Source organism: Ranitomeya imitator, chromosome 4 (assembly GCF_032444005.1).
Source record: "Ranitomeya imitator isolate aRanImi1 chromosome 4, aRanImi1.pri, whole genome shotgun sequence".
Classification (NCBI taxonomy): domain Eukaryota; kingdom Metazoa; phylum Chordata; class Amphibia; order Anura; family Dendrobatidae; genus Ranitomeya; species Ranitomeya imitator.
Window position 1 is genome coordinate 483,242,818 of NC_091285.1, and position 14,825 is coordinate 483,257,642.

The window sequence follows — 14,825 nt, forward strand, 5'->3', positions numbered from 1 at the left end:
ATGAGACAAAAGTAGAGCTTTTTGGACAAAGGCATCAATATAGAGTTTACAGGGAGAAAAAAAGAGGCATTCAAGGACAAGAACACTGTTCCTACAGTCAAACATGGCGGAGGTTCCCTGATGTTTTGGGGTTGCTTTGCTGCCTCTGGCACTGGACTGCTTGACCATGTGCATGGCATTATGAAGTCTGAAGACTACCAATAAATTTTGCAGCATAATGTAGGGCCCAGTGTGAGAAAGCTGGGTCTCCCTCAGAGGTCATGGGTCTTCCAGCAGGACAATGACCCAAAACACACTTCAAAAATCACTAGAAAATGGTTTGAGAAAGCACTGGAGACTTCTAAGGTGGCCAGCAATGAGTCCAGACCTGAATCCCATAGAACACCTGCGGAGAGATCTAAAAATGGCAGTTTGGAGAAGGCACCCTTCAAATATCAGGGACCTGGAGCAGTTTGCCAAAGAAGAATGGTCTAAAATTCCAGCAGAGCATTGTAAGAAACTCATTGATGGTTACAAGAAGTGGTTGGTCGCAGTTATTATGGCTAAAGGTTGTGCAACCAAGTATTAGGCTGAGGGTGCCAATACTTTTGTCTGGCCCATTTTTGGAGTTTTGTGCGAAATGATCAATGTTTTGCTTTTTGCTTCATTCTCTTTTGTGTTTTTTCATTTAAGACAAATTAAATGAAGATGATAATACCAAAGAATTTGTGTTTGCAATCATTTTCAGGAAGAAACTGAGTATTATCTGACAGAATTGCAGGGGTGTCAATACTTTTGGCCACAACTGTATATGTATGTATATATATGTGTGTATATATGTGTGTATATACACATGTATATATGTATGTATATATATGTGTATCTACTATATAATTGTGTAAGGGTCACTTCTGTCTGTCTGTCACGGATATTCATTGGTCGCTGCCTCTGTCTTTCATGGAATCCAAGCTGATTGGTCGTGGCAAAACGCCCACGACCATTGCCATGACCAATCAGCGGCGGGCGCTTTCCGGCGGCAACATGGCCGCTCCTTTCTCCCCGCAGTCAGTGCCCGCTCCATACTCCCCTCCAGTCAGCGCTCACACAGGGTTAATGGCAGCACTAATGGACCGCGTTATGCCGCGGTGTAACGCACTCCATTAACGCTGCTATTAACTCTGTGTGACCAACTTTTTTACTATTGATGCTGCCTATGCAGCCTCAATAGTAAAAAGATCTAATGTTAAAAATAATAAAAAAAAATAAAAAAATCATCATATGCTCACATTCCGGCGCCTTTCCCGCTCCTCGCGACGCTCCGGTGACCGCTCCATGCAAGCGGCAGGTTCTGGTGGCAAGGATGGTATGCCACAAGGACCTGCCATGACGTCACGGTCATGTGACCGCGACATCATCACAGGTCCTGCGCCCATACCAACCCTGGGACCGGAAGCTGCCGCGTGCACCACACACAGGGCCAGGACTTCAAAGGAGATTGAGTATATGTTTATTTTTTATTTTAAGTCTGCATACTACATGGCTCTGTGCTGTATACTCCGTCGCTGTGCAATATACTATGTGGCTGGGCAATATACTACGTAGCTGGGCAATATACTACGTAGCTGGGCAATATACTACGTAGCTGGGCAATATACTATGTGGCTGGGCAATATACTATGTGGCTGGGCAATATACTATGTGGCTGGGCAATATACTACGTGGCTGGGCAATATACTACGTGGCTGGGCAATATATTACATGGCTGGGCAATATACTACGTGGCTGGGCAATATGCTACATGGGCTGTGCTGTATACTACGTGGCTGGGCAATATACTACGTGGCTGGGCAATATGCTACATGGGCTGTGCTGTATACTACGTGGCTGGGCAATATATTATGTGGCTGGGCAATATACTACGTGGGCTGTTCAATATACTACGTGGACATGCATATTCTAGAATACCCGATGCGTTAGAATCGGGCCACCATCTAGTATATATATATATATAGATATATATATATAATGTGTGTGTGCATATATACAGTGTGTGTGTATATGTATGTATACATACATATGTATATGTATATATACAAGAGAATGCCAAGAGTGTACAGAGCAGTCATCAAGGCAAAAGGTGGCTACTTTGAAGAACCTAGAAAATAAGACATAATTTCAGCTGTTTCACACTTTTTGGTTAAGTACTCGTATATAATTCCACATGTGTTAATTCATAGTGTTGATGCTTTCAGTGTGAATTTACAATTTTCATAGTCATAAAAAAAATCTTTAAATGAGGTGGTGTGTCCAAACTTTTGGTCTGTACTGTATATATATATAATTTTCAATAATATTTTTTTTTAATTTACTGTGGTGACTTTTTTTTCTCTAGACTTACCGTATCTTGGTTAAGATGGAAGAGTGATAGTTAAATTAATGATGCATAATATTTTAATATTTATTTATTTGACAAGTGTAACCTTACTAATGTTAGATATTATGTAAGAAAAATGGAACCCTCAACCCATAATTTATTTTATACAGCTGTATATAATTTCTGCAAAATAGACACCTCAGCGCAATTTGAACCAAAAAATTAGCTAAGCATTATATACGTTTGTTTATTTTATTTAGCTTTGCATGATTGATTTATTTATTTTTTTAATTCTGGACTTGCAGAATTTGCAGTGAGCCTATTTAGAATTTGCAGCAACATTTTCATTTTTCTGCTTGGAAAATCTCAGCGGTGTGTGGATGAGACTCTAGCTAACCCCTAAATATGTGTTTTGCTGCACTTTCTGTGGCATTTTGTTTGAGAGGAGTCTCGAGAGGCTGGAGCTGCACTCGCTTCCTCGCAGCATCTATTGCCCCTCCTGGAATTAGATGTGTAGTAAGTATCGCTGCGTAGAGCCGCAGCGTCAAACACGCAGCGTCCAGATGTTACAGCATAGTGGAGGGGATTTCATGAAATCCCGTCTCCACTATGCGGTAAAACACGCAGGCGGCAGACCCGCGGAAACGGACATGCGGCGCGTCTTTTCAGAACGCAGCATGTCCCTACAATGCAGCGACGCGTCAAAAACCACATAAAAAACATGGGTGACCTGCCAGTGACCTCAGGTGCAGATTTAGTGCAGATTTTACCTGCGTCAAATCCTGATGCAATCCTGAATGTGGACACATACCCTTAGGTCCTTTTCATTAAATTTTGCACATGTTCTATCTGTGTCTTTCACAGATAGACAATGATGCGTAAGTGACGTGTACTTTGGGGAATTCTGTCTCAATGTGTTTTTTGTTTTTTTTTCCCTTTTGCGGACCAAGTGTTTACAAAAAAAAAGAAGAGATGTCTTACATTGATGCTAGTCACAAATCAAAATCACTTATGCAAATCTATCACATATTTTTTAAAAAGAAACCTTGACCCCAATTCATCATTGCCTTTCCACCTTTTTTTTTCTATAGCTTTGTTTTTTCTTTCTTTGCACCCAATTGATTTATTCTAGTTGCGCCTTTTTTTTTTTTTTTTTAAGTCTTATTTTATTTCTTTTTAGCTTTGTTGGCAGGGTCTAGCAATTCCAGCTGTTTTAGCCAGATTCGTTAATTGTGACTTTTAAAAAGTTACAATTTGGCACAACTTCACTCCAGTCTTTCCCTGTTCTATTTTTGAGCACGCCTAAATTTTGTCACAATCATTGTGCGTTTTGCGCCATACCAGCAAAAACAGTAAAAGGTGGACATTAATGGTTAACACTAGAGATGAGCGAATATGTTCTGCTCCCTCCTTATTCGGGAAGCTATAGTGCTTACTGAATAAGCTGCAGAGGGAACCCGGCTTCCTGGATCGCTGCGGCTGTTTCACTGTCCCAACAAACAGGCTCTCCATGCATGTGCTGTGACCGTGAAACGGCCACGACACATGCAACGGCCACGACACATGCAGCGACGGCACCGGACAGCTGATCAGCCGGGGCGATAATAAGGAGGGAGCTGAACATATTCGCTCATCTCTAGTTATCTCTGTCGCTTTGCAGCGCTGGGGTCCTGGGTTGAAATCTCACTAAGGTCAACATCTGCAATGAGTTTGTATGTTCTCCTGTTTTGTGCGTGGGTTTTCTCCGGGTACTCGGTTTCCTCCCACATTCCAAACACATACTGATAGGGAATCTAGATTGTGAGCCCCAATGGAGACAGCAATGATGATCTGTAAAGCGCTGTGGTGCTATATAAGCATAATAAATAAGGCAGGAAGAAAGCCCATTTTTTTACTTTGTGCCAGGTTCGTGAATTGCGTGTACCATTGTGATGAATTTTCCATAAAAAACGTCAACTAATACCACAAGACAAAAAAGGAAAGTGGCTTCAAAAAATGCAAATGATAAATCGAGGCCCTTATGCGTGAAACTAGCGTCATCATCGTCCGAGGCAGGAAAGCCCAGTGCGATGACGGCATCACCGACCTTCTCTGAACTAGGGACTGCAGGTGATTGCGGGCAATCGGTGGATTTCAGAAAATTTCAGTGTATTAATAACTGTCCCGGGCTTGTTTTCGGTGTGCAAGAATAACCCTTTAAATTTCTCACTAATGTTAGTATTTTTTTACCCTGACAATTTTTGTGATTTCTCGTACTAGCATTAACCATCAAACCATGATAATCTCAGTCTAGACAGGGATTATGCTATCCTTCATGTATGCAGGATTATCCAGTTAGATTATAAACCTTCTATTTTATAATGTCTTGGTGCCTGTACTTTGTAATGTGCTGAGCAGTCTAATAGAGGATTCTCCGCAGATGAAATCTAATGGGATGGAATAAAGCGCATACTGAAATCTCGCTCCTCCCAAATTGTACACAAACTGGCAATCAATGTATATGATGCTGAAGCTGAGCACTTTGCCTACGAGTCAGCAAACCAGAGTAAAAACAGCTTTGTTGCTGCGGTTTTTCATTTTTTTATTCAAAATTGTCAGGAACTTGTTTTTTTTTCTTTTTTTCAAAGAAATCATAATTGGAGTGGATCCTAGAATTTGGTTTATAAAAAATTCCATTAATGTATGCAAAAATGGAATGTGTGTTTTTACCCTAAAATCAATTTAGTTTGAAGCATTGATTGGGGAATAACACTATTCCTAACTTGAAAAATAATGATTTAGCAAAACACGACACTAAATTTCTTTAAATGTTGAATTAAAAATGTACCCTTTATCAACCATCAGATAAAATATTGGTTGTACTGTTGGGCGTTAGCTCACCCAATCTTCAGTAGCTATACACTAACTCCTCGTTCAGACGTACATATTCTATCCATGTCCGTTCCCCCATGCCCTCCAACCCAGCAGCGTTCACCTATCTGAGTAAATTCCCTTCCTAACCAGCCCTGTAGAATGTTAAATAAGTTAAATAAATGTTTCAAAAAAGCATTTATAAATTTCCCATTTCCTATGCTAAAGAGGCGCAGTGACGCTGCCAAAATGAGCAGTGTGCATGTGCGAGATTTGCAGGAGGTGGCGATGATGGCTGGCCTATACAAATAATGTTATGATGCCCACATGGAAAGAGGGCTGAGTAGTCTGGGGACACGAATGCCTTATCGACTAGTCAAAACCCTCATCAGCATAGGAAACAGGAACATTAAATGCTTTATTAAGACATTTATTTACCTGACTTGCATTATACAGGGCTGGTTAGGCAGGGAATTTACTCATACATAGGTGAATGCTGCTGGGTTGGAGGGCATGGGGCCCTAGCAGGTTCCCTTTAATGGGTATTCTAAGGTGCTGATCACACTTCATGTTTCTTTGGGGATTGTTTGCAAGAAATCAGAGACATGAACTATTTTTGTATCAGAGTAACAGATCAAAGGAAAAGTCACTGACAGAACACATTGCATTCTGTGTGCTCTCCATTTTTAACATTATTGTAGATAGAAGATTTGCATTTCACAGAAATAAATCACTGATTAATTGCTGCTGGTAAAGACTGACGCTGACCAAACAATAATGATGATCTGATCTAAAACACTGTTGAAAATCAACTGTTTTTTTGCGTATTAGAATAATAACGGATGTCTGAATGAGACCTTAACCCTTTAATGACAGCCATTACGCCTTTTAACTGACCTGAGATATAAGAGAATAGCCTCCCCATACAGTTAACAATCCAGCATCCGTCGGTTGTGCACTACAGCTGACAACTTTCTGCATCAGCCATGATCAGTGTTTGCACCGTCCAAATCTGTTTAACACCTTAGATGCTGGTGTAAATAGTGACTACATCATTATAAATGGTTAACAGAGTGTGGGGGCTTCCTCTTTATCCCAATTGGTGCCCTCAGATCATGATTGTGTGGTCCTGATGTTTGCCATGGCAATTCATGACCAAATAGCGGCCTTAGAGTCTGATTGCTGTAGTAATCTGTTCAAAAGTTAGAGACATTTAGGTGGTAAAAATACACATTTTCATTTGTCATGCCACTTTGCATTAATTCCTGAAAAGCACCTGAAGGGTTAATAAACTACCTGACAGCAGTTTTCGATATGTCAGGGGGTGCTGTTTTTAAAATGGTGTCACGTTTTGGGGTTTCCCAATATATGAGACCCCTAAAGTCACTTCAAACATGTTTAAGTCCCTAAAAAAATAAATTTAGTAAATTTCCTTGAAAAAATGAAAAATTACTGCTACATTTTTAAACCTCCTCAAATGCTAAAAAAATAAAATACCATTTTACAAATGATGCTGATGTAAGGCAAACGTGGGAAATGTTATTTATTAATTTTTTTTTGTGGTATGACCATCTGGATTAAAGGGATAATCATTCAAATCTTGAAAATTGCTAATTTTTTAACATTTTTCTCAAATTTTTGATATTTTTTATAAATAAACACAAAACATATTGACCTAAATTTACCATTATCATAAAGTATAATGTGTCACAAAAAAAAATCTCAATCACTGGGATTTGTTGAATCGTTGCAGAGTTATTACCACATAAAGTGACACTGGTCACATTTCAAAAATTTGGCTCCGTCACTAAGGGCTTAAAGGCCGGGGTCACACATTTGAGTGCAATGCGAGAAACTTGTGCATCAATACCCGGCACTGCCGCCGGCACTCAGCGCCGGAATGTGCGGCTGCATGTATTTCTATGCAGCTGAACGCTCCGGTCCTGAGTGTTGGCGGCAGTGCCGGGTATTGAGGCGAGAGACTCACGTGAGTTTCTAGCATTGCTCACGCAAGTGTGACCCCGTCCAGAAGGTTATTCCCTTGTGATTCGCTATGTCGTTTTCCAATGCACAGAGCATTGCAGTAGCTTGGATATCTATGGTTACGACCACTAACAACTGTCACTATATGAGTGGTCATAATACCTAAGCTACTGCAATGTCCTGCACATAGGATAAGCGACATAGTGAATTAGAAGAACCATACTACATCTCTAATTTGAGGTATTTGCTAATCTTATTATTATTATTATACTTACCACACATTTTGACTGGATCCTGGAGCTGGAAATACCCCTTTAAAGGGATTGTTGCTTCAAGACACAGGCCTTTTTTTTTTTTTTACAAAGGGCCTTAGTGGACATCTTACTCATGTGGACATCTTAGGTAGGGGTCGAGACCAGAGGAAGAAACTGTAAATCATCCTTGAAGTATAGAAAAAGTCCATTTTGGCACTTTGTATTGCCCATTGTATTTGTGGTTCCCCTGAAATCTGTGTCACTGTCTTGTTTTCTGCAAATAGATGATGTAAATATGCAGTTCAGGAAAATAAAGCCTTCGTCGGACTTGATGCTTTGTTATACTAAGCATTCATTAGATTTGGACAACATTTTGTGTCATCCTGCCAAATACATAAGCAGCCAGCAGTATAATAAATCTGTTACCAAGATGTTTGCAATAGCTGAAAGCAGGTTTGCGTGTTAGCAGGGAAAACTACTGCAGTTCTCGGAATAGAAACATGATGCAGAACTACTGATACCAGAGTAGTCTTTAGGTTTATGTTTTATCACATGTAATAAATTTAGGTAAAGAATGTACACACCTGGATCTTGGTACATTATGGTGCAAGATCCACGTTGCTGCCCTGGTTTTGGGTTTTGGCTGCATCAGTGATATTTATTGACAGCTCACATCAGCGCTGCAGTCAGTCACTGAACTGAGCTGCTTTGCCAATATAGACAGTATAAGACCCTAAGCGTAGTGTTGTCTTCAGTGGTAATGTACCCTGTCAATGGGACGTCCCCACAGCAGCCAAAACACTGAGACCAGAGCAGGCTCAGTGTCAAAGGGACTAGAACCTCAGTCGCTCTGTCCCTTCCTAATAAGGGTGATCAATGTCTGCATTTCCAGCATTATGATCTTGTGAGGCAGTGAAGACTGGCCATACGCAAACCTCTGCTGATTTCCGCCCTTCACATTAAGGTACCGTCACATTTAGCGACGCTGCAGCGATCTAGACAACGATCCCGATCGCTGCAGCGTCGCTGTGTGGTCGCTGGAGAGCTGTCACACAGACAGCTCTCCAGCGACCAACTATGCGAAGTCCCCTGGTAACCAGGGTAAACATCGGGTTACTAAGCGCAGGGCCGCGCTTAGTAACCCGATGTTTACCCTGGTTACCAGCGTAAATGTAAAAAAAAACAAACACTACATACTTACATTCTGGTGTCTGTCCCCCGGCGCTGTGCTTCTCTGCACTGACTGTAAGCGCCAGCCGGAAAGCACAGCGGTGACATCACCGTTGTGCTCTGCTTTCCGGCCGGCGCTTACACAGTGCAGAGAAGCACAGCGCCGGAGGACAGACACTGGAATGTAAGTATGTAGTGTTTTTTTTTTTTTTTACGTTTACGCTGGTAACCAGGGTAAACATCAGGTTACTAAGCGCGGCCCTGCGCTTAGTAACCCGATGTTTACCCTGGTTACCAGTGAAGACATCGCTGAATCGGCATCACACACACCGATTCAGCGATGTCTGCGGGAGTCCAGCGATGAAATAAAGTTCTGGACTTTCTGCTCCGACCAACGATGGCACAGCAGGATCCTGATCTCTGCTGCCTGTCAAACTCAACGATATCGCTAGCCAGGACGCTGCAACGTCACGGATCGCTAGCGATATCGTTCAGTGTGAAGGTACCTTTAGTCTGGGGTCGTCTAGCATTTAACAGCTTGATGATCCCGGCATTCATGTTTCACTTACCTTTCCTTTTAGGTGAAATATGAAGAAAAAGTCCATGACTCACAATTTTTCAAAAGCTGTGCTAGTGATTGTCCTTTAATTTTATTTCTTTCTAGGTTTAGTGTTTTCTGGTATGAATAGAATACTTGTACAATATTTATTTTATTTAATGTTTTTTTTTTAACTATTGTACTTTACATTTTTATTTCTGTAGCAAGAAGTTGAGAAGTTTACAGATCTTGAGAAACTCTACCTCTACCTCCAGCTGCCTTCTGGTCCTAGCAATGTGGAGAAAAGGTATGTCCTTTCAATATACGTATAAGCCGACCCGAGTATAAGCTGAGGCACCTAATTTTGCCACAGAAAACTGGGAAAACTTATTGACTCGAGTATAGCCGGGTATGCATTGTCCCCTCATCCCCATCCGGGTATGCATGGTTCCTCAACCCCATCCTTGTCTGCATGGCTCCTTATTCCCATCCTTGTCTGCATGGCTCCTTATCCCTGTCCTTGTCTGCTGGCTCCTAATTTCCATCCTTGTCTGCATGGCTCCTTATCCCCATCCTTGTCTGCTGGCTCTTTATTCCCATCCTTGTCTGCTGGCTCTTTATTCCCATCCTTTTCTATCCTTTTCTGCATGGTTCCTCATCCCCATCCTTGCATGCGTGGCCCACATGAGAAAAGCATTAAAAAAAAACTTACCTTTGCTGCGCTCCCTCGCAGCATCTCGTTCCAGTGCCAGCAGCTCCTGTGGCCAAGCAATCACGTGTCCTTGCTCATTAAGGGAATGAATATTCACCTCTCTCTACGCATATGGGAGTGGAGAGAGGTGAATATTGATTATCTTACTGAGCGGGCAACCGTGATAGCCCGGCAGCTACGGCTGTTACTGCATGCTATAAGAGAAATTAACATTAATTGCCAGTTTCTTTTTAGCAGCGGGCACAGGCTTTAGCCGCATCCGATGGCTCCTGCCTAATGTGACCCCGCTGTTCTCACATGTGTTTTCTTTGCTTTTTCTGGTTATTAAAAATGGGTTAACTCTAAAAATTACTTGGGGTCCCCCTTAGTTTTAATAACCAGCTTAGGCAAAGTAGACAGCTGGGACTAATATTTATAGGCTGGGAAGGGCTAAGGATATTGGCCCCTTCTCAGCCTAATAAGACTTGACCTCAGTCGCCCCATAAATGGCGTATGTACTAGACGTGCCAATTTTTGCTCTTAGCCTCGGCTCTTCCTGATTGCCCTGGAGCGGTGGCAATCAGTGTAATGAGATTGTGGGGTTGATATCAACTGCGTAATGTTTGATGACATCAAGCCCACGGCTTAGTAATGGAGATGTGTCTAGAACACCCTTTAACCCTGTAAGTAAAAAGAGACGAAAAAAGAAAAACAAACGCAACAATTTCCCTTTCCCCCCATTTATTAAAAAATAATAATAAAAAAATAATAATCCACAGAGTCCGCTGTAATTCATGATATGGAAGTCCCATGATGATCCCAGTCTTTCATCCTTTCTATGGAGCTCCCCATTCAGAGAGCTCAGTTCCATAGACTGGAGCAGCAGCCACTGCTGGGCTTCGCGAGACCGGCTGCTGTGAACTGTTCACCGGTGTCTGTTATTGGCTGCAGTGCTGATGTCAGGTCAGTAGCACTGCACAGCCAATCAGTGACTCTAAGCAAGATGATAATGATACGATCTGCTGGGCTCACTGATTTTTCCTGCAGTGCTACTGAAGTGACTGCAGACAATAACAGACATCACGATCAACGGCACAGACTAGACTTGGGGAGGGTGAGCAAGGCAGAGTTTTGGGAAGTTTTAAACAGAAAATCCCTTTAATGATTCCCTGCTTACATCATATAATGTTTGCTGACTTCATGAAGATACTATTTCAAGAAATGTCCAAGGATGACCTATTTTTGTATTAATCAAAGAAAAAAAAGTTTCATGCTTATTCTTTTTACTGTTGCTTTTCAGTGATCAGAGCTCACTGTCATCTAGTCGAGCTCAGCAAACGCATGCATTCTCGTGGATTCGGAATACCTTAGAGGAGCACCCAGAGACTTCTCTGCCAAAGCAGGAGGTTTATGATGAGTATAAGTAAGTGCATCCAGCTGTTGTGTAGATCTGCTGTACCCTTATTGGACTGTTGTATTGTCATTTAGCACAGAGGTCCCCAACTCCAGTCCTCAAGGCCCACCAACAGGTCATGTTTTCAGGATTTCCTTTGCATTGCACAGGTGATGCAATTATTACCTGGGCTAGACTAAGGAAATCCTGAAAACATGACATGTTGGTGGGCCTTGAGGACTGGAGTTGGGGACCTCTGATTTAGCAGAACTCACGTCCATAGTACATTGAGTTACCTACTGTGTTTTTGAACCCGCTACCCACTGCTCTGAAACCGTTAATTTATATATTTGGCTCTGCTTTCTAATTATTTTTTTTTGCAGGGTAAATTTTAATTTCCTGAAGTTGTCAAGACTAAAAAAAAATCTAAGGCAGGAGATGCAGTAGTAAAGTAAAACCAAACAAACAAAAAAACACCCTTAATCTTTTAGTTTTCTGGCTGCTTTAGTATCCCACCTGATTCCTGGATTTTTCTAGCAATGATGGTATCCAGACCATGACACAAACCGCTGCAGCCAATTAGTGTCCATGCAGGTATCACCGCTGAGGCCAGTAACCTGCTGCAGTGATCACTTGAGCATGATCAGCATTTCATCATTGTAGCACAAGACAATTGGACAGTTCTTTAACCCCTTTCTGACATTAGACGTACTATCCAGGGTGGGCCCATTTGACCACCGACGGGATAGTACGTCATGCGATCGGCCGCACTCACGGGGAGAGCGCGGCCGATCGCGGCCGGGTGTCAGCTGACTATCGCAGCTGACATCCGGCACTAGGTGCCAGGAGCGGTCACGGATGCAAGGAGCGGTCACGGATGCAGTGTTCCGGCGGTATAGGGAAGCATCGCGCAGGGAGGGGGCTCCCTGTGTGCTTCCCTGAGACCCCCGGAGCAACGCGATGTGATCGCATTGCTGCTAGGGTCTCTTACCTCCTCCTCCCTGCAGCAGGCCCGGATCCAAAATGGCCGCGGGGCTGTATCCGGGTCCTGCAGGGAGGTGGCTTACCAGCGCCTGCTCAGAGCAAGCGCTGGTAAGCCTGTAGGACTGCACGTCAGATCGCTTATCTGAAACAGTGCACAGCAAAGTGTCAGATCAGCGATCTTACACTATAACATGATGACCCCCCTGGGGCAATGTTATAGTGTAAAAAAAAAATATTCACATGTGTAAAAAAATAAATAAATAAACAAAAAGTTCCATATATATATATGTATATATGTATATATATATATATATATATATATATATATATATATATATATTGTTCCTATAAATACATTTCTTTATCTAAATAAAAAAAAAAAACAATAAAAGTACACATATTTAGTATCGCCGCGTCCGTAACGAACCGATCTATAAAACTGTCCCACTAGTTAACCCCTTCAGTGAACTGGTCGTAAAAAAAAAAAGAGGCAAAAAACAACGCTTTATTATCATACCGCCAAACAAAAAGTGGAATAACACGCGATCAAAAAAATGGATATAAATAACCATGGTACCACTGAAAACGTCATCATGTCTCGCGAAAAACGAGCCGCCATACAGCGTTATCAAAGAAAAAAGTTATAGTCCTCAGAATAAAGCGATGCAAAAATAATTATTTTTTCTATAAAATAGTTTTTATCGTATAAAAGCGCCAAAACATGAAAAAATGATATAAATGAGGTATCGCTGTAATCGTACTGACGTGAAGAATAACATATGGGATATCCGCGTACTCAGGACACATTGGACAACAACTTTTGAAGGCTAAAAAATAATTTTTGTGGAAAAAAAAAAGATTTTTATTTTCACGGCTATGCGTTATAAACTGTAGTGAAACACTTGGGGGTTCAAAGCTCCTTCCTTTTTTGGTACCCAGGACTCACTGTAGTTGAGGTTTTAAATGGTTTTATTTGTTGGTGTTTATGTGGTTTGTTGGTTGACTAATAAATTAAACTTTTATTATAAGTGGTGGTCCCCGCTCTATAACTTGACGCTGCTTCTCTTTTCTTCAATTGTACTTAGATTGTCAAGTTTGGGTTGACCCCCTTTTTCCTTGTATTTCTACAAATTATTCGTAAATGGATGGTGCCCTCCACCCCTTTTGTGTAAGTGGGTTCAAAGCTCTCACAACACATCTAGATGAGTTCCTTAGGGGGTCTACTTTCCAAAATGGTGTCACTTGTGGGGGGTTTCAATGTTTAGGCACATCAGTGGCTCTCCAAACGCAACATGGCGTCCCATCTCAATTCCTGTCAATTTTGCATTGAAAAGTTAAACGGCGCTCCTTCCCTTCCGAGCTCTCCCATGCGCCCAAACAGTGGTTTACCCCCACATATGGGGTATCGGCGTACTCAGGACAAATTGTACAACTTTTGGGGTCCAATTTCTTCTCTTACCCTTGGGAAAATAAAAAAATTGGAGGCGAAAAGATCATATTTGTGAAAAAATATGATTTTGTATTTTTACGGCTCTGCATTTATAAACTTCTGTGAATCACTTAATGGGTCAAAGTGCTCACCACACATCTAGATAAGTTCTTTAGGGGGGTCTACTTTCCAAAATGGTGTCACTTGTGGGGGGTTTCAATGTTTAGGCACATCAGGGGCTCTCCAAATGCAACATGGCGTCCCATCTCAATTCCAGTCAATTTTGCATTGAAAAGTCAAATGGCGCTCCTTCCCTTCCAAGCTCTGCCATGCGCCCAAATAGTGGTTTACCCCCACATATGAGATATCGGCGTACTCAGGACAAATTGTACAACAACTTTTGGGGTCCATTTTATCCTGTTACCCTTGGTAAAATAAAACAAATTGGAGCTGAAGTAAATTTTTTGTGAAAAAAAGTTAAATGTTCATTTTTATTTAAACATTCCAAAAATTCCTGTGAAACACCTGAAGGGTTAATAAACTTCTTGAATGTGGTTTTGAGCACCTTGAGGGGTGCAGATTTTAGAATGGTGTCACACTTGGTTATTTTCTGTTATATAGACCCCTCAAAATGACTTCAAATGAGATGTGGTCCCTAAAAAAAAATTGGTGTTGTAAAAATGAGAAATTGCTGGTCAACTTTTAACCCTTATAACTCCCTAACAAAAAAAAAATTTGGTTCCTAAATTGTGCTGATGTAAAGTAGACATGTGGGAAATGTTACTCATTAAGTATTTTGTGTAACATATCTCTGTGATTTAATTGCATTAAAATTCAAAGTTGGAAAATTGCGAAATTTTCAAACTTTTCGCTAAATTTCCGTTTTTTATACAAATAAACTCTAAACCGCAAAAGCACAAAAAGAGGATTCAGAGATCCTCCAAAAATTAGAAAAAACAGCAGCAAAACACGGCAGAGGTTCTTACCTGCCTAGGCCTCCAAACAAATGCACTAACAGGATGCAGTGGACCCATGTGGTAAAATAGAAACACAGGTGCAGCATAACCGATGACGCAGCCACTCACCAGCTACCAAACTAATGGAGGGGGTGGCTGCTTGGCACATAGCTGCACATAAAAACTTGTATGTGGCGCTGTTCACACAATGGAGATGCACAGCA

General features: G+C 41.5%; 1 protein-coding gene across 1 annotated transcript in view; it reads left to right on the plus strand.

Annotated features, from left to right (window-relative positions):
* RFX7 (regulatory factor X7) overlaps positions 1–14,825 on the plus strand; it is a 133,296-nt gene that overhangs the window by 76,591 nt on the left and 41,880 nt on the right. Inside the window, exons 3-4 of the mRNA XM_069765947.1 lie at positions 9,373–9,455; positions 11,140–11,262. Of these exons, the coding sequence (XP_069622048.1) occupies positions 9,373–9,455; positions 11,140–11,262 (206 nt within the window). The remainder of the gene's footprint in view (positions 1–9,372; positions 9,456–11,139; positions 11,263–14,825) is intronic.